General features: G+C 35.7%; 1 protein-coding gene across 3 annotated transcripts in view; it reads left to right on the top strand.

Annotated features, from left to right (window-relative positions):
• Positions 1–20,866, top strand: part of DPP10 (dipeptidyl peptidase like 10) — a 477,295-nt gene that overhangs the window by 391,257 nt on the left and 65,172 nt on the right. For all 3 annotated transcript variants that reach the window (XM_039382111.1, XM_027723612.2, XM_039382115.1), the window contains exons 6-7: positions 17,794–17,846; positions 17,945–18,026. In XM_039382111.1, coding sequence (XP_039238045.1) covers positions 17,794–17,846; positions 17,945–18,026 — 135 coding nt within the window. The remainder of the gene's footprint in view (positions 1–17,793; positions 17,847–17,944; positions 18,027–20,866) is intronic.

Genomic DNA, 20,866 nt, shown 5'->3' with positions numbered 1-20,866 from the left:
AGAAAACCACGTCATGGATTGGGAAAATCAGGTAGATAGGAGGAATAAAAAAATCACCAGAAGAATTCAGAAGATCATGAAATAAGCAGTTTGCCTTCAGATATAAATAGAAAACTTAATTTGAAACTTATATTCTGTAATGACAGCTCTTAAATTTATGTTTATTAAATTTATTTCTGTCCTACTGAAAAGAAACATGATTTGTTATATAGAATATAGAATTCTAAGTTGGTTTAAGTTAGCTCTAATTTTTGATTACTCAAAAATATTTAAAGTAAAATGAAGTTGCATGTGAAAAGTCCACTGTAGAATGTCAACTTTCAGGCATTTTTTTAAATATTTTTTTTTTTTTAAATGGATGGTGTTGACAGTTTGCACACAGCAATTTAGTACTCAGAATTAATTGCTTGCTAATTTAATAAGACATGGGATCATTTGTCAATGTTAGAAAGGTAAAGTGAATTTGTAACTTACTGCTAAAACCTAGTATACAGGGCACTCTACACTAAAACCACTATATTTCCTGCAATGTATTTATGGAATATAATGCACCACTTTGCTTTTTGGTAAATACCTTTGAGAAGATGTTAAAGAATTAAATATGTTATTACCCGTATGGAATAAAATGGATAACCTTGCTAGATACAGTCTTGCTGTACAAGGCATTGCAGTGTCTTTATCTTATCTTTTTATCTCAGAGTTACAGTCACCAGATGGGTAATTGCTCAAGAAGTTCTGTGGTGAGATTAGCTGCAGTGGCCACAGTGGAAAGACTAGAGAATTTTAGTGTTGCATGTTACAGCTAATGGTAGTCTAGTAGAGATTCATTGAGCTAGGACATGTGCCAGAAATGCAAATGGAACTTTAAAAGGGTCTGCTTGGGAATAATGGAAAATGCAAGTTCTCCTGGATAAAAGTAGTAATAGGCTTCTGGGTTTGAGTCCAGTTAAATCAACTCTACCAGAATAATACGTATGTAAAGAAAGCAGTCTTCTGTAGGAAGCTCCATTAGTTAATAATAGGAATGGATGATGAGAGAGTTAAAATTTCTTTTACCAAAGCAGATCATTAGCTGCCTGACTAACTTTACCTCTCTTGAACTACTAATAGAGTAGCGCCTGCTAACAGAAAGAACTTAATAGCATTTATACGTCTTAGCTGTCAGTACCACTTACCTAATTTGAACAAAAAAAAAGGATATGAGAAAAAAAATCTGTCTAATAAGTTCTTAATAGACTCTTATGAATTCCTAACACATTAAATGGATATGCAATTAATCCTATAGCTTGCACTCCTGTATAAACCAGCACTAGGCTACAAAGGTGTCCACTGGTAGTGCTGTGCTTGTAGAGTGCACTGCTCTTACTGGTTATGACTCTTAATATTCAGAGAAAGAAGAGGGAACAATCAGATTTTTAACAAGTACTAATTCTGATGGTCACATTTAATGTCATTCCCAGTGCCTTCTCATGTAATCCATATATGTCTGTGCTCATTTAATATTAGCTGGAATGGGAATGATGCATAGTTAAGGTCACACCACAGACTCTTGTGAAACTCTTATTTGTTTAATGGAAACCTGAGGTCTGCATGAGAAATAGATGGCTGAAGTGGTTCTTTACGTTTCTGGGGATTTCTGTGCTCCTCTGTACCACTGAGTTCCATGAAATTTTGTTGCTGAGTTCAATCAGAGAAGATTCAGACTTTGAGAGAGTGTTGAACCAGGTATACTACTCAGTCTTGGGCCACAGAATCAGATGGAGAATTCATCTGCACCCTGCAAGAGGGTGGATTTACTATGAATCCCTCCTCCTCACCATTTACTAGGCTTTGCTGCTTGCATTAATCTAGCACAGACTTCATATCTTTGAAAGAAACTTGGATCAATGTTCTTGTTTCCATGTATTTTTTTTTTAATCTCAGCTTCTCTATTGAATGTATAGATCTTACAAGCAAAATTTAAAGGGTGTTGAGTATGAGTCGTTCAAACTACTGCATCATTACTGGTGACAGAGATTCTGTAATGACTTTGCTAAATTGATGATAAATTTCTATAAGGGAAGAGAAGCTTTCAGGAAACTTGATGGTCAAGATACAGATCAAATAGAAATGAAAATGTGACCTATTGTGTGTCTCTCATGACAAATAAACCAAATTAAAAAAAAAAAGGCAACAAACCCCAAAAATATTTTAATAGATGATATAGATGTTGAAGTGGACTCGATGATCTCAGAGGTCTTTTCCAACCTGGTTGATTCTGTGACATAGTTCAATAGTGTCCAGAGGTTAGAAAACATCAAAGCAACTGAGAATTTGGCCGGTAGACTATAATAAAACAGACATTACTTACTTGAAAATCTGAGAAGCTCAATTTGGTTCAAGTCATTATTATTTTTTAAAAGAACACAAATGTGAATTTTACTGGGTAGTTGCTCATATTAAAGGTGCTTAAACATTTTTATAACCCCCACTACTGAAATTAAAAAAAAGAATTGATCTGTTTTTACTCATTATGTACATAATCATTTTATGTTTAATCATTTAATTCTGCACACGGAATTACAAAGATTAATTAAATGTCAAATAAGTGATTAAAATATGGAATTTGCTCCACTTGAGTATGTGAGAGGAATATAAGCACTTTATAGGAGATATTTGATGTAAAATCACTTGAATTTCTTTGTTTTGATTAGGATGGCTTTAGAGCATGTGGAAGGGGTAATGGTAACAATTTTCAAGGGCTTATGTGTCAGATCTGCAGAGGTATTTGAATGCCTGAAGATGCAGCACCAGGGATGATCTTTAAGCATCATGCCAGAGGTGTGCATCTCATTGACTTATTGATATCTCATTGACTTCATCTAAATGCATCCATCTTTAGAAAGTTTAGAATTCTATTCCCCGCATATATTTTATGCAGAAAGAGTTGAAAACTATGTCAAATGTGACCACAAGAGAACCCTGGTATTATTGCTGCCCCTGCAAGAGAGGTGCAGCATAGATAATCTGTTGAAGTTATATCTTACCCCTGTTGGTTGTTGACTACTTAGTTTATCTCCATGAACAAATAACTGAAGATCTCCAGTTGTCAGTTCACTTATATATATGTGACATACTGTGAGAGAAGGATGTCTACTTAATAATAGTGCATTTTTGAATTCACTACTTAGTTGTTTATGGATACAAATCACACATTAATGAACTAACCAAAGTTTACAGAGATCAATAAAAAGATTTTCATCAGAGATGTAGTTACCTGGAGCCATCCCTTTTCAGATACATCCACATCACAGGTGGGAGTGGTCAACAGGATTAGGCAGTAAACTGTTTTTATTGAAACCTAGATTTCCCTAACAGAGTATTTCTTCTGTCAAGAAGCTTTTCTTTGCATGTCCTCTTTGTCAGATGATCTGCCAAAATCTGAATCTAGACTATTTCCTTCAGAGTAAAATCTGTCACGTGTATGTTTGGTTTCACAAACATATTTGTATTCAATTTTCATGGAGCAGCTGTTGAGAACTTGTTAATCTTTGCTATAGCAAACCTCACCACAACCTTTAATTCTTCCTTGAACTATATTCTCTTTCTAATTACTGTGGGGTTTGCAGGGTGGTTTTTTTTTTTATTTCCCTGAAATCAGTAGCTTTTTTGCAAAAAATTTGAGATCAGAATAGAAGCTCAAAAAATGTGCCAGTGCCCTATCAGAAGGTTTTGAAAATTGACTTGTAGCCCATGCAGTGGTGTTAAAGGAAAAATCCAGCTGGCTCTTTAACTTGATGTAATGAATCTGAACCTTGGAAACATTTACGTATAAGAAAACATGTACTGTTATTGGTACTTGCTTAGCTGATGACTAATGTGCAATGTTTTGAGCACACAGTGGAGATTTTACTCAGAGATTATTAGAAAAATATATTCAAAATGTAATTGCTGATACAGCTTTGTACTTGAAATTGCATCTCATAGTAAAAGCTGTTCTGCAACAGCTTGAAACCAGTAGCTGCTCACTGTGGACATGCCCAGCAACCACCACCAGACACAGTCCCTTTGTAAGCAGGATGCACTTGCTTGTAAATCTTGTTTGCACAGATTATCAGAACAGGGCTTTAATGAAATACTTGGAAATGATGTCTCTGGATGAAAATAAGGAAATCAGTGAGTTAACAGATGGGGAATCTATAAATATGATCAACAAAATTATGAAATATTGAAAGAGTAGGAGGAAAGGTCTACCATCCTAACAAAATTAATTCCCAAGGGAACCATGTTAACACAAGCAATACCATCTGTATTATCAGTTATGCAGAAATGTCTGTGACCCATACTTTTGGTGTATTCTGCACCAACCAACACAGCAATTAAGTCTAGATAATTTTTCTATTCTGCTGAATTCATTCTTGGAGTTGAAGTTGCCTTTCTCTGCTTTGAAAAGGCAATAAGGGAAGAAGATGAATGACACAGTTGCCAGTGCCCTTTTGATTGTCTTAGCAAAAGCAGTGTTAAACAGAAAGCAAACTGTACTGCATTTTATCAGATATGTTAACTCAAGAGGAACCAAAGACCTGTTACATGAAGGTAATGGAAGGAAGATGTGATGAAGAAATTTTGCCAGTAGCCATTGCTATGTACACTATTAATGGTGATCTCATGTGAGAGTAATAAAAAAAAAGACAGAAAAATAGAGCTGTTTTTCCATTCCTTAAAAAGAGCTTGTATCTGATGCAATTTACCAAGAGGTCTGATACATTCTGTGACTGTACAATCAGAGCAAAAAATAGTTCTCTGAGAAATATTTAACATTGAGAACAAAACCAGTAGTTAATTATTTTTAAAATAGAACAAATGTTTTGTAAGAACATTATACAAAGAAGAAGGATGAACATAGATTAAAAAAAATAAAATTGAAAGAACCCCCCACAAACCACCTCTACTCTACAAGTCCCTTCCCCCCACAAAATAGAGAAATAAGGCAGTGAAGTATCAAGATAGCTTCTTGATCGTTGGAATCTGGAATCGCTACTTCTCATTGAAGCAGGGACAAGTAACCTTCACGGAAAGCCTGCGTCTTTCTATTAATATAAAATTACTTAGCCTGAAGGAACAGGGTCAGCCTGTCCCAGGTTGTTGCTTAAAAGATGCTATGGTAGAGTTTCCTTTCACTGGAAACGCCACTGCAACAGCATAATTGAATCCACCTTGCAAGTGGATATAAATGGGTATCGTTGGCACTGTTTGACTTCTAAGAAGTAATACATAATCCTGCAATTGAAAACTTTGTCCCAGAGCACATGCCCATAGAAGAAAATAGGCTGTGTGTTTTTCAAATATTTTAACTATCCTGTCGCACAATCCTTTTCTCGTAGCCTGTTGTGTGGCAGGGCTATCTCCTCTATGTTATGCGTGAGGAACCCACCCCATCTTTCTCAGAAGAGGCATTGCCTGTATTCCTGGCTCCTTGATCACAGAGAAATTGGCTGACTGCATCTTCTCTGACTAGGCCAACAGGTCAGTCAGGAAAGCAGATAAATCCGCTGACATTTGCATCTCTCACTAGCGTTGAAAGGAGGAGTGTTGAATAAGTGAATTCCTGTAAATGAGAGTTAGCAGTTACTTTGGTACAGATAAAATGAAAGGTCTTTTAAAATACATACGTAGACAAAGTGGAAATACCTTGAAGTAGATGGCAAAGACTAGACCTTTATGTAACTCTCCCAGAGAAATGTTTTAAGCACACTTTGCAAAGCTGTCTTTGTTGCACATCATGCTTTAAATCAAGCTTCCATCTCAGGCTATGAGGAACACCTGATAGTGTCACAGACCTAACAGATCAAATGGTTGGGTCCACTTTTCAGAGAAATATTAAGATGTGCCCCTTTATAATTCAATCTTTGTGTTCTTTTTAGGTAAGGACAAGTCTTTTTGGGTATTTGAGCATGAAAGGTTGTTAGCTTGGGGTCTTAGGCAATAAATTAATGTCTCACTGAAGACAGTCAACCACCTGCACAAATTAAGCCCTTATTATTCTATTTATTGTCTGCAAATATAGCACCAGATTAGATGTTTCCTGGAGAGATGAATTTGGTGTGAGGTATTCATCACTTTGTTATAGTTCCTTTGAGATCACCATGAAGTACTCCCTTGTACTAAATGAATAGCTCTCTTATCATGACCTTTTAATCACTTTGTCATGAAGAGGTCTTTTACTTGCTACAGGAGTCTACTTCATGTTACCCCCGTCAAAGGGACTATAATATCAAAAAACGACCACAACAGGGACTAATACAGAAATATGGTTCAATAGAAGAAAATTAGTGCAGGTAGGCCTGGTTGACTACCATCAGCATCATGGCTTGCTAATGGGAAGTGCTGGAGTGGATAACTAGCTGTGAGCTCAATTGTTAAAAATTGCACATAGAGGTGATATTTTTCTCAGTTTTGTAATAAGGTAGTGGAACAGAAGGGGAACAGTATAAGCCTATTAGCAGAACTGGCAGCACCAAAGAAATCATGGAGATAAGGGAGATGAATAGGGCATGACCAAAAAGGAAGTTTAAAACTTAAGGTGAAATTTAGCCGTAGTGATACTTGTTGAACTTACTCCTATGGACAAGATCTTTTTTTTCATGCTGTCTTTAAAACATGAAGATGTTGAAGTTCATACTGCAATGCAGAACTGATCTAAGAAGGGGAGAAATCTAAATTGCAGTGTTCAAATTACTTGAAGAGTTTAAACAGGATTTCTAGAGAATGGCATGGAGGGATGAAGTCCTGGCTGTGTTGGCTGCCTGGAATAATGAAGGTTTGACTGCAGTACAAGAGTGTTTTAAACACATGGATTTAAAAAGTAGTTGTGAAAGCTGTTTGTAAGTCAACCTACAGGTAGATAAATACTCAAGACATACAAACAGTTATTTTCTCATAAAGTCTCTGTAAAAGACTAAATAAGCAATTTAATACTATTAAAAAAAGCCTCCCTGTAGCATACAAAAGATTCCTTGGGCTCTCTAACACCCAGAGATAACACTGTGAGAGACTAGCACAGAGGAGAAGATGACATCACATGAGAAACACCCTGCAGTCCTCCTTTTCCATGTGGCATATCCAAACTAAGCAATTAATAATGATGGTAAGCAAGGTAGTGAAAGGCAGGTAGTTCATGTATTTGAGTACCCAAGTGTCAGATTCCTTAGAAAACTGTTTGCCTTTTTCACTTATATCTTCTGTCCACCAAAAGAGGAAGACTCTATGTGCCAATCTATTCTGCATGAATTTCATTCATCAGTCCAGTGAACCTGTGTTTTCCAGCCACCAATGCCCACTCACTGCAGGTCTGGGTACTGCTTTCCCTCCCTGCTGCCTGATCTCTTTTGATCTGATTCTCTTAATTTCCAGCCCTTTAAGGGACTCAGCTCTGTTTTGTTCTGAATTCGTTCTTTCTTTTTATTATTTCTCTTTTTTTCTATCCTGATATTTTTAGCCCTGTCTTTTTGTCTTCCTTCTTTCATCTTGTATGCTTGCAGGTTTACCCATCTGCTTCCCTCAGCCCAGTTTTCTTTTCCATTTTCCCTTTACATTTCTTCAGATCCACAGGCTGTTTATCTCATTGCTTCTCCTTTCTCCAGCTCCACAGGGTCTTTTCATCTCTTCATGTCATTTGTAAGCAAACAGCAGAAGTGCATTCAGAATCTGCTTTCTAACTGCTGCCTGGATGAGTCAGATTGTCTGGAGAAAAAAAAAAAAGATATCAAGACTATAGTCTTTACTTCAAAATTGAGCCCATTGTATGCTTTCTTTTCTTTCTCATCAGTTCGGGACATCTTCAGTTCTGTTTTGTGTTCAGAATCTGTAAAATTCATTTATATGAAATGTTATTTTAGAAAATATTATCTCAGTAACGTTTTTACCCATTTTTTTGCACATAATGTTGCACTTGAATCAATTTGTGCATATTTTTTGTAAATATCACAACGTGTAGAAGTGTGTCTCTTCAAAACAAGGTGGTGTTTTTTCTGCATTTGCTAATTTTCTCTTTAGCAGTCTGTTTGAATAAATACAATATGTGATGAACAACTGACCTTGGAAAACCTGAAAAGAAATTCTTGACTCAATTCCTCCTTCCAGAGTATATCAAAGAGCAATTAAACCATCTCAAAACATTCTGAGACTTGATGCATCTTTGCCTTCAAGAATCAGTGTTTTAAACCGTATTTTGGTTTCAATTATCAGTTTTCAATATGTGTGGAGATACTCAATCCAAGTTTCCTGTAGATGATGCCTCTTGTATGGGATTTGGTTTCCTGTAGATGATACCTCTTGTATGGGATTTGGTTAATAGTGGAAGGACCCTGAAAAAAGACAGATCTAGTATTCTCAGCTGCATTAACCAAAAACAAGCACCCTCACCAGTCTCATATTTCTAAGATCTGGAGATAAGGTTCTGGCTGTTTTGTCAGAATTTATGTCTTTCATTTCCCCTTACGCTTGTCCAGATCAAAATACACATGTACATTGTGAAGCTGCCTGCAAATCAATGCCGTAAAAGATAAGTTTCTATAAATCCCAAAACACTCATTAAGTCAAAATTTTAATCATACTGAATATGAGTGTTAGCATATGCTTGAGAAGGATGTGCTTGTACACGTGTATCAATACCAAAAAATGCTCATGTTGTGCTCGAGGCTTGAGATTTACCAGGTTTGTCATCATGTAACAATGATTTCAGTGAAGTCATTCCTGCTTTTTAATGCTGCAGGTGAATAAGCCAGAAAAAAATCATATAAATTTTTATCATAAATTATCTCATACAAGACTCAAGTAACATATTTTATGTGACAGTGTAACTAATAGAATTTCAAATGACAATGATATGTGCGTCTTTCAGAAGTAGTAATGCAGAACATTCTTTCTTGAATAATTCACTCATCTGAAGTTTTTATATATTCAAAAATGATTGAGCTGCATATCTAAATATAGGGTGGTCTATCAGCTGTTAATGTAGGAGAAGAAAAAGAGGTTTCTGCATTTATTCTGAACTGTGGTTTGTATCATGTTACTATTGGTTAGATGAACTGAGTTTAATTGATTGTGAATTAATTTGCATTCTACAGTGGATGTCTTTTTCTTGAGATAATTAATCTTATTGAAAAATTATGTGAACAGTTGAAGCTTTAACAGATTTCCTAGAGATGCCTTTTTTGTTTAGGCTTCCTTGACAGACTTTTTTCTTATAGATAAATTATGTGTCTAGAAATCTCTTGCTTTTATATTTATTTTGGTTTGGCAGCATATAGTTGTTATGGCTGGCAATATTTCATACCCCAAAGTATTAATGCTAACCATAAATTATTACCAATGATATGCAGTGGTTCTTATCAGTCATGAGAAGTAATTGATGTTGATTGAAACAAATAAATACAATGCTTTTCAAAGTTATAACCTTGTCATTTAACTTTAGTGCTCAAATGTGTCAAGCTCTATCTTAGATTAACTCTGCAATTAGATACAGAGTTCTCAGAAACAAGATATTCAACCTGTAAAGGCAAAAATTGTGCACAACTACACAGAGATTTAGACATCAATAGTGGCAAAATTTACCTCTATTTTTTTAGCTTCCAGAATTGAGTAAGAATAATAGGATTCGAAAGTGGGTGGAAATTCATAATTCATATTATTATAGACTCTTTGGTTGATTATTTCTTAGAGTTTACTCTGAAACCAGATGAAGAACACATTGTACCATACTATTCAAAATGAGAAGTCTTATAAACTTTGTTTCAGTTGTAGGAGAGCAGACACTATGATCATAGCAGTCCTTTCTAGCCATATGAATTACAAATTAATGTATCATTAACTGCAGTTTAAAATTAGGGTAAACTGAAAAGATTTACTGGATGAAAATCCACAATTCATGGATTTAAATTCTGTGCCTCTCTCTACTACAGATAAAATCAGCATAATAATCAGTCATTAACACATATGGTTAAATTCTTATTGAATCTAATACCAGGAAAGTAACAGTCAAAAACTACAGCTCCCAGGGCCAAAAAGTACCACTTTACTGATGCAGAGTGTGAATCATTTCTGGTGCATATCCCAAAGTGACTTGAGCTTTGGTATCAATGCACAGTCTGAGGTTTCACTGTGTTTGTTGCCAGGGCATAAAATCAACAGAATTCCAACCTTCAACCGATGTTATTTTCCTAAATATGCAGAGCCTGTCCCTTATTGGTATACTATGTGTTTTATTCAAACTTTTCACTTTTAATATATGTGTTATACAGTGGTTTCATGTGTCTCTGTGGCTCAGAATCTAATGCTGCAGAGCTCTGTCTTCACTTTTTACCCTCTCAGCCAACCAATTACATGAAACTCCACCTTGACTGTGCTTTATTTAGTTGTTTGTCATTTAGAAGCAGTTCCTGTGCTGGAGAACACATGGAGTCAGACTGGACAAGCAAAGGGGGAACATTTGAAGTGAATGATAAGAGTTTTAGAGGAAGTTGGATTTCACCATAATCGTATTGATACCATTAACATTATGAATTTATTTAGCACATAAATTGCAAAATGGATGGAAGGTTCATCCAGCAGCTCTGCTTTGCCTTTGGCAGTTGTCATGCTGCTACTAATTTAATCTTATTAACTCCCTTGCAGATTTTACTAATGGGGTGTCACACATTTTGCAATAAAAGGGGGGAAAGGAATATATCTTTTTTATTATTTTTTTTGATCAGGACATTAGATACTGCTTCCATTCTCTTTACACTGCAGTCCTGGCAAGGTCACGTGTCTTGTAGCTAATAAAAAGGAAATGAGGAATAGAAGTTGGTTGTGTGAATGTTAATCTGTTTTTTTGGAGAGCAAGAAGTTGCTGTTTGGAATCCTGATGGCATAAAGCAAAGACCAGCACTCTCCTTCTGTAACTGGTTTGCTTTCAGTAGGCTACTACAAAAGATGAAGTTTCACCACAAATAACCTGGTGTTCTCCAAATGTGTAGCAGAATAAGGAGTTTGTATATGACGTTAAAGACCTGCTCAAAGCCTTTTATCATTTTTATTATTGGAAATCTGAATTACACCAGTATATACAAGCAAAACTCATAGTAATATATCACTAACTAGAGGAGAAATAATTTAGATAATACTTTGCATAATTTATATAACTAATATGCATAGACTTTGTATAATTTTGTATAATTTATATAGGCTGTGATTTTGTATAGGGGTGAACTTGAATATATATTAACTCAACATTTTTAAAATATTAAGAAAAAAATAATATTTTTTTTTGGCTGGCTCACTTCACGCTAGGTGAAATTTAAGTAACAAAAGTCAGATCTCTGCCATACAAGAGAATATGTTTATAGAGCCATTCAACCTCCTTTTAATCTTAATGTTGTCACACTGTGTGTAGATACTAACTGTGGTTTGAAAATGCTTTAGCTGGGCCAACACAGTATCATTTGTGAGAAGCTGTGCCAAAGCCCTGTACCGTGAGCTCATGCACAAGGAGCTCAGCCCTGCATTTTCCCCAGTTACCTGGGGTTAATTCATGGGAGTTAGAGAGGTTTGGGCACCTGTGGGATAGACTTACCCAAAGTCATTAACACAGTCTCATGTTTTCTTCTATGTCACTTGCTTTTGATGTGACTGTGCCACAGGCACACTGTATTAACTTCAGTAATCCCTTCAAAAGGTCTCCATAACCATCCTGTGCGTCTGTATTTCATTATGTTCCCCTTGTATTCTCTCCACTCTGCATCTGGTACTTGCTTATTATTTGTAGTTCACGGCATGTTCTGCAGGCTCCATTTTTCTTCCAAGGCATTTTTATCCCAAAGGCAAAATGAGAAGCAATATATGTTTATATTTCTATTTCTAAATTGTATGTTTGAGTCCATAGTGAAGGTTTGTTAAAGATTTGATCTTGGAGCTTTGGATAAGATTCTGTGTATTGTGTGGGTGTACTTTGTTGCACAAATGACAGATGGATAATTGGTTACCTTTTATCTTGGCCTTCTAATCACTTTACCAAGGCAAAGGCTTTTGGTTTGCCTTTGAGCATAAGTAGATTTTTCAGTAATTCCTCAAATGCTTAATTCACTTGTAGAAAAGAGGATGAAAGCAAAATCCCACTTGTGTTGCTGTTCTTCAAACTGTGTACAACAGCCAGTAGTTCCTGTTACTGGAACACACCAAGGCAGTTTGAAAACAGGCCAGACTTTTTCACTTATGTGTTATGAAAGATCATCAAAAGTGAGAAGGGCCACAAAGAATGAAGAAGTGAGTGTCCTTAGCAAGATGTATTCTTGTTTACTTCCCTGCTTCAATGTGTCCTGTCCCTTGATTTCTTGATTCACATGCATTTTGTGATAGGTACTGTAATGCAGGTTATTGATTAGGAAAGATCACTTTTAGTTTTAGGTAGTCCTTTTTTTCAGCTGGGATTAGGAATATTTGTTTCTTAATAATGTTTTTATAGATGTGGTGGCCTGAAGAGATAAATGAGAGAAGATTTGTGTGAAGAGGTAATATCTTTTATTAGACCAACTGATGTAGCTGGAAAAAAAAAAAGGAAAGCTTTCAGGCACACAAAACCTTTTCCAGGTAGGGTTCTCTCACAGCTTTGAACTGCCTAATAACTGACTTGTGCCTGTGAAGCAATAAAAGTGTTTTTTTTATCTTTCTCTTTTTATGAGTAATACTGTTTGGGTGCAATATATTGCACCAGTTAAAACTTTACACAGCTAAAGTTAATTATTCTGGTTTTAATTCTGATTAAATTCTTTAAGAATATAATAATTTTTCATTCAGACTGTAGACTCTTAAAATACTGGATTTTGTTTTTCATCTGATCAGAAGTGTAAATTAACCCGTAAAAGATCTGATACCTCACTGATGAATCAAAGAAATGTGCATGGTTTTGAACCTTATCTGAGAAACTGCTTCTCTTTCCAAGTCGGTGTATGTGTTTGGAGATAAGTGGGATGGGTATGATGACTCACACTGCAATTTCAGTTATTTAATGATTTTCTGCTGCCTTTTTTTTTTTTTTTTAATTAATGGGAGGGGGCTGGCTTTTAAAGAGTCTCTTTTTTAACTGCTATGTACAATACAAATAAATGTGTATCTACCATTATGTGTAAGACATATACCTTATTTGGCTGGCAAACTTTGGAATAACTGGTAATATTACTGTGAGTGCTGACATTTTCATTGTATTTCATATACTCTCACTTCTTATTGTTCTTGATCAGACTGAGTGCTTTCATGGCCTGTGAGAAGTCTTACTGGAACCTGAGAGGATAATTTGCAGAGTCTAGCTGCACTGAGAACCACAGAGATGAGTTCAGATTACGGGTGTCTATATGGGTAAAAACAAAAATATAGGACAGTCACTTCGCTACCTTGCAAAAGGCCGTGCCAGCAAGGAGGCATTATTATTGCTCTAAATAAATAACACATGAAAGAACATAATTGGTTTATAATGTAGGAAATGGGTAAAGGATGCATCAAAGTGTTTGGCTTGCCCAAGCATTTTGTGAAAACAACACAGCAAGGTTGTAATGTCATCAGCTCCCCTCCATTTCACTGGAGCTGAGGGCCCTCATCATCCTGTAAATATAGTGCTAGTGAGGTTTTCTTGGCAGCTTTTTAGAAAAAAACTCTATTCTGCTGAGGGATGTTTTCCAAATTACCCAAGGACAGTGAACTGGATATTTTCTGGAATATATTGCAGAAATAGTAGAGTGTATTTGGCTGAGTGTATAGGGCACGTTGTTTTCCTGCATCGTATTGGGCTATGCATTGAGTTCCATGTCAGTGTTTCATTTTTAGAAACCTTAGAAAGAAAAAGTAATTCCTTGAAAGGTAGAAATTAAAAGACATATGAAACCCAAAACAATGTGTCATCTAAAAGTTCAGATCGTGATTGATAAGTGTGGCTTTTTTTATTGTTGGCTGTTAGCTCAGTAATGGATTGTTATTTCTATAAGCTTTGACTGGAGCAATTTGTCTTGAAATACTTTTGTCACCTTTTCATTTTAGGTCCTTTGTAATAGAGTTCTCTAATTTTATTTTTTCATACACAAATGCAGATGACTCAGTGTTGAATAGCATCAGATGAAAACTTGTCATCATTTTATAAATTGATGAAAGACTGAATTCTGAAGAAATATTCATTTTGCAATAGTTTTTAGCTGTTGCATTCTGTGTCAAAAGAAATATTAAATTAATTATATTGGGGGGGAGGTATACTGTGTGTTCGATAATAAAAGCCATTTTCACAGTTTGTAACATTGCAGGGAATGTTTTCCAGCTTATCATAATGGAAACAGGCAAGTTATTTACTTGCCAGAAAGACCTGAACCCTAGCAATCACACATGCCACTTGTGAAGTTAAGGCTCCTCGCAGTGTCCAACCTTAATATGTATTATTATTTTAAGAAATTATACCAAGACATTTTCCTCTTTTCTCTTTCCTCAACTGATATGACAGTGCAGAAATTACTGTAATGTATTTAATATTTTAAAAGGTTTTACTCTCCTATACTGCTTCACTTCTTAGAGATGTTCTGTGTGTCCATATTCATTAATTGATTCTCCTCTTTGTACCTAGAAGATGAGTATTTTTCACTATAACCTTTCTCCCTTTTCCTCAGTTTCACAGTATGTCCCTTTTTTTTAAGTCAATTGGAGTAATTTACTGTCCATGTTTAAATATTAGCCGTAGTTCAGTCTTTTGATAGCACCCCAGTTAGAAGACACGGAGTGCAAGAAAGTGTTTGAGAACTTTTTGGAATAGAAATGACAGCACTTTGGATTTGAATATAGCACAATAACCAACCTTCACTTTAAATACATCATGAGTGGGGTCAGTGCTGCCTGAGCTTTAGCTGTGTGAGCGTCAGTTTGTTTATTTGTATAAATTGTCAGATTTTTTTCTGATTAGTGCACATCCCACAAAACAAGAGTTGCAGGACAAAATCCCCCAAGCATCTTCCAAAGAGGACACAGCTGGTGGCCATGTGGGAGGTTTGACCCTGGTGTTTTGAGGGTTGCTGATACTCCTCCCTGTGATTAGTCACATGCAGTGTCTTCAGCTGGGTTCCTCTTGTGTGATGCCAGGTGTTGTATGTTAGGGATCAGGAGAGGTTTGGTCCCAGCCAAACCCACATTGATCTGCTCAAGAGGAAGCCAAGCAGGTAAACCTTTATACAAAACTATGAGAGCTTCCTAAGCATTTACCATAAAAGCCAGACTTGGAAAAGAAAGATTTTCTACATCCTTTTTTATTGATTTAATTTCTGTAATGATTGTGTTTCAGTATGTGGCTACTGCAAGCAGGACGAATTAGGAAACTTTGTACTTGTAATTTCTACATGGTGTTCCTGTTAAGAACTAAAACATGAGTAATTTGAGAAAAAAGTTGGTATCCTGTCTGAAAGTGACTGCATTGTAGTGTTGGTCTCCACTTGTTGTGGAGCTCATTCAACTTTTAACACAGATATTAATATTTTTACATAAACGTTGAGACAAAAATTTCACCACAAGGCAAGAGGAGAGTTTCCACATGAAATATGAAGTAGCATTGTTCTTGTTGTTACAGCATGTTTTCTGTTAAAGCTGTCAGAATGACTTATTGGTTTTGCATTTCTTGTTGAAATATATTCTGTCTAATAATCTACCTCTTAAATATTTGTATTCTACATAATTATCAGCCCTCCACACATTATCTCTGATATACTTTTCCCTTTTCCTGAAAGGGCAAGAGATCCATTTCTATTCTTTGTAACTGGCAGTATGAGACTGTCCACTTTTTCAGCTGCTGGCAAGTGCCCCTCTGGGTAACCTCTGGCAGTGCAGAAAGCACCATGGTTTAACAATTTGTCTCTGCTTTAATCACACCTCTCAGAGGAGGCTGGTACCTTGCATGACCAAACACTTTCCTATAAGCTGTAACATAAAATATTTAGAAAAAGATTTGGGACATAATTACTAATATATATGTGATTCTTGTACTGAAGCAACAATTTTGATGTTAATCACAATAGATTTGGAAAATGGAATTTTTTTTTGTCTCAAGGGGAAATTTTACAGAAGGGAAATTCAACAGTTGCACAAAATACTATTACTAATCTTAGAGACCTCTGTGGGCTTCTTGCAGCATCAGACAGCAAGGATTTACGGCGTACAAAATTCTTGACAAATGTTGACAGGGAACTAATAATGGAAACGGAGTCAGTGCAAAGATGTTTCAGATGGCTCTGTTACTGAATGGCCTCCAGAAAAAGTAACAACCTCTGAAACCCTCTCAGGTGACATAGTGGCAAATTCTGATGGCTCTGTTCATGTAGGATCCTCCTTTGTGTATTCTCTTTGAAGGAGATACTGAAAGATTCCTGGTGCAGATAATATAAGCTAAAGAGTTCCCAACACATTTATCTTCTAGGTCAAGGCTTCAACTTTACAGCTGTATCTGTTCAAATATAACTGGAAATAGCCTGGCACTGTCCAGAAATAAGCCCTTCATGTGCCAATAGAGACACTGTAACCATAGACATGAAGCTAAAGTCTAGTGGATGTAGTCTAGTGTTTCTTTCTGACAGAAGTTTACATGAAAAAGAAGAGCTTTTCTTAGTACAGTAATAATTAGTCACAAATATATTTTATATTCTAAGACCATGAAGTAATTTCAATTGATAATAAAACTAATTAATACTGTGGAATTATGCTATTTTCATAATGCAAGATAAAGAGCTGAAGAAATTAGCTAGGTTAAAAGCAATCACCCAAGCCTGCAAGACAGCAAAATGTCTGTTACTCACTATATGTATGTAGACTAATGTTTGACTTTAGAGACGTGTAATAGTTTGCTTTGATTTCAGCCCTTTGCTGTGGTGGTCCATCACATTATACACGGTAACATGCTGTTCCCTACCACAGATCTAGGTCCACATACATCAGGCCTTGATATTTTGCACTTAAATGGCAATTCTTTTGATTTTAGTCAACAAAATTTTCAACAAATAAAGACAGCAGAATAAGGCTGTACATTAGATTTGCTTTTCTCTGCCATTCAGAGAATCCTACAGTTTTTGAATCCAGAAGTCACTGGTAACTTGCTGTTGAATGAGGAAGGTTTACTGACAGATACCTCTTTGCTTTACCTAAAATGTTGCGTACAAAAAAAAATCTCAGATAAAACAAACCTTCCCTGAAAATCAAAGACAGATGGTCAAAATCAAACCAAAACACATTTAAGGAAAGCCACAGCAAACAGAGTCCCACTAAGTACATGGTTTTTTGGTTCTGTGAGCCACAGCCCAAAAGGTCATTCAGACTGTTTATAGCAGGTGGTCAGAAAAATACCATATGACCCTGTATCTGTCTGCATTTCAAGTAAAATAACTGTGATGCCTGTACAGTTATTTTGACCACAACTTGATGAAAAAATACAGGAAAAAGTGCTTTGTTTTCTTGGAGCGTTTTGTTTGATTTGGTTTGGTTTCTATTTTTTAAAAAGGATGCAGATTTTTTTGACTGGGACATTTTTTGTGCAGTTGTTGTACTGATCAGGTACTGGTTGTACTGGTTAAATTAACTGAGAGTATGTGTGTCCTTCCTACAGCTTGGTTCAGGTCTATTGGTTATAATTAATTCAGTAGAAACATTCTTTCAGTAATAAAGGTATTGGTGTTTACAGGGATTGAAAGAGTGTGACTATCATAATGCTAGTCTGTATTTAATCCAGTATTTAGTCTTGTAATTCTTGGCCTTTTTTTTTTCCCACAGGTTTTTCATTATTCTTATACAGCTTCATATGTGATTTATAACATACACACAAGGTAGGTCGCATTGTTTTTTCAACATGATGTCATGTCAGTGGTTCTATACATTGGGTGATGCCAGTGTGTTCAACTAAAAACGTTTCCATTTTTTCAAGGGAAGTTTGGGAGTTAAACCCTCCAGAAGTAGAGGATTCAGTTTTACAGTATGCAGCCTGGGGCATTCATGGACAGCAACTGGTAAGCACAGTCATTAAAAATGTATTAACTCCAGACAGACTGAGGTAAAAACAAAATTAAAAGCCTCAAGATGAGTTTTGTTATGTATTTCTGTACGGTGCTACTATGTTCCTGGTACAGCTTTAAGGAAATCTATTTATTTATTTATTTATTTTAAAAATGTGCTTTTCCGGTCTGAACCCAATAAGCAAGTTGTATAAATGCTGAAAGAATCACACCTTCATCTAAATATGCACTCAAGTGATTTTCAGAATAACCATCTTTATGGCTACTGCTATGTGACAAAGAAAGTAAAAGGTGAAGAGAAGTTTTCTTTCAAGCGCAAGATCAATGAAAACTGTGGGCAAAAGCAAAAGCTTAACATCCAAAAGTGGATGTGATGGATTCAATGAAAAGTGATGTTTTCATTTCAGTATGAAAATTACTGCCAAGGTCGGTTATGCTACACTGAATTCATAATAATAAAAACCAGAGATGCTATGTTTCATATATTGTTTTCTTCCAGAAGCTTTACAATTTTTTTATGAACAGAAATCATCCATGATCATCATGACCAAAGTCAATATGAGAAGAAAAAATTGTATTTTTAAAACAGCAATAATTTTAAGCTGACCTCTGTTGGTAGTTGAAGGCAAGAGACTTTTAAAGCTTCAACTCTCTGGATAAGAAATTCAGATAATCCTTGGTTAGTGTTCTGATAACATCCTTAATGCCCACAGGTGTGACCCGGGGGCGTCCTTGCACATCTGAGCTGTTCATGCAGAGAGGCTTTAAGTTGAATGTCTAGAGAATGTACCCTGTTGCTTATATCATTCATCAAGATGATTAGAAAGGAAAAAATGTTTCTGCTTAAAATGTATTGCTTTAAGCAAGTGGAGGAAGGTGGTAAAAAGTAATTGGAACCATGTTTGGTATGTTTTAATAATTAACCACATTAATTTATTAATAATGAGAGCATGGTGACAGGATTAATGGTAATAAATACATAGGTTATTTACCAGGCAGCATTATGGAATGTGGTGAACTGTGTAGGTTGTAGCAGAAGGGAGAAGCATTTGCAAAACTGAACAGATGTAAAAAATATTTTGCAATTCATAAGATTTGTCTGTGCTGTACCTCTGATCAGTAATCTAAAGTAGAACTAAAATTACATGCAGTGATTACTGAAAAATTAATTTTTTCTTTTCCTGAGATGTATCTTAAGAATAGGGTCAGAATTACCAATTATAAACTTCAGAAAAATAACAAATCAGAATAATGCTGTCTTTATGACTTTTACCTAAAATATCATTCTGTAAATGTGTATGGATACTTTCAGACAGGTGGACTCCTATTATGTCCCAGAACTGCAAAAAAATAGATGATCATTTTAGGTACAACCTTAATCATCTAAATTTGAAAACGTTGGCATAATTTATACGTGAGTGAGAATAACATTCCTCATCTTTGTTAATGTCCCTAGTAAAGTTAATGTCATGCTTTAAAAATATCTGCTCCACTGTGGGCTTTATGGTGCCATATGGTCTGCAGAATTAGGAAATAATAACTTTAAACACAAAATCTTCTGTGCACTCTGAATGATATCAAGTGTTGTCACATAGATGTACACCTGCAATTACAGTCTACTGAAGGTCACTCCCATAAAAGTTGCCAATAAGAAGGATATCCTCTTGAAGCTGCTCATGTGGTAAAAGGAGGTCTATAAAGAGACAGAAATGCCTTGCTGCATTACCCTCCCACTTCAGCAACAAGCCAAAAATGTAGCAGGAGCATGAATGAATAAAGACTGTTGTGAATAATGGTTGTTGCTCCTGTCCAAAGGAACATCTGCCTCTAGCAGAACCAGGACAGAGAAATCATTCCAGTAGAATAGCTTAGGCAGAGAAAAGATGTGCGACTGAGGACACGTTGCCATAATGGTTCTCAGTTATAAAATTTGTCATTAGAACAAACACTGTATCAGTGAGTTTTGAGTAAAAAAGTACAGGAAGCAACCAGCAGTGAAACAGAGTACAGAGGAAGTTGTGAAAGGAGAGCCCTAAATCATAGTAATCCATCAGTGGCTATTGAAGGCGCATATCTCAGTGCACGCAAAGATGCAGTCTCATGGGTCCACGTTGCCAAACACACTATGATTGGTTTACTTTCCTGAACAGTACTTATGTGTCTTTTCTGTATAATAGGAAAATAGAAATAATTCATAAGTAAAACAAGCAGTGAAATACTTACTCTAAACAAAATAATCATGATGTATACAATAGTAGATACCTGGGTAATCTCCAAGAGACATTTATTTCAGTTGAAGAACAAGTGGAGAACAAATTAACTTTATATACAACAATTTCATTTAGAAAGACTCATGGCACATACCATGTGGCCATCACATAAACAAAATGTATGTAAATCTCTAAAATGAAGGGGAATAGCACCCATCCAGGTGTGGTGCAGAAATGAATAGCAATACTATAACCATGACAGGTCAGCAAAATTAGCACAAAATTTAAAACACAAGGCACAGATAATGTCTGACTGAGCCACAGACCTTAACTATACACTATAACTATTTATAGAAGGTCCTGAATTAAATCTGAAGTATGGGGCATAACACATGGACTTGGACCAACTATTTTCAATAAATAAACTATAGTGTAAAATAAGACATTTCCAGTCCTTTGTTCTGCAGGGGACCTAAGTAACAGTGCAGCCTACACAGGAATCCTGAGTGCTTCAAATGAGGGAGAGTAGTCAAGAGGTTCAAAAAGATAACATAAGAAGATAAAGAGAAAAAAAATAGAAATATTTGAGAAGGAAAATTTCTATGAAGCCAGGAACTGCTTATT

The sequence above is a fragment of the Pipra filicauda genome, unplaced genomic scaffold, assembly GCF_003945595.2.
Source record: "Pipra filicauda isolate LSUMZ 115617 unplaced genomic scaffold, ASM394559v2 scaffold10_size6260569_pilon, whole genome shotgun sequence".
Taxonomy (NCBI): Eukaryota; Metazoa; Chordata; class Aves; order Passeriformes; family Pipridae; genus Pipra; species Pipra filicauda.
This window is presented reverse-complemented; position numbering and strand designations above follow the sequence as displayed.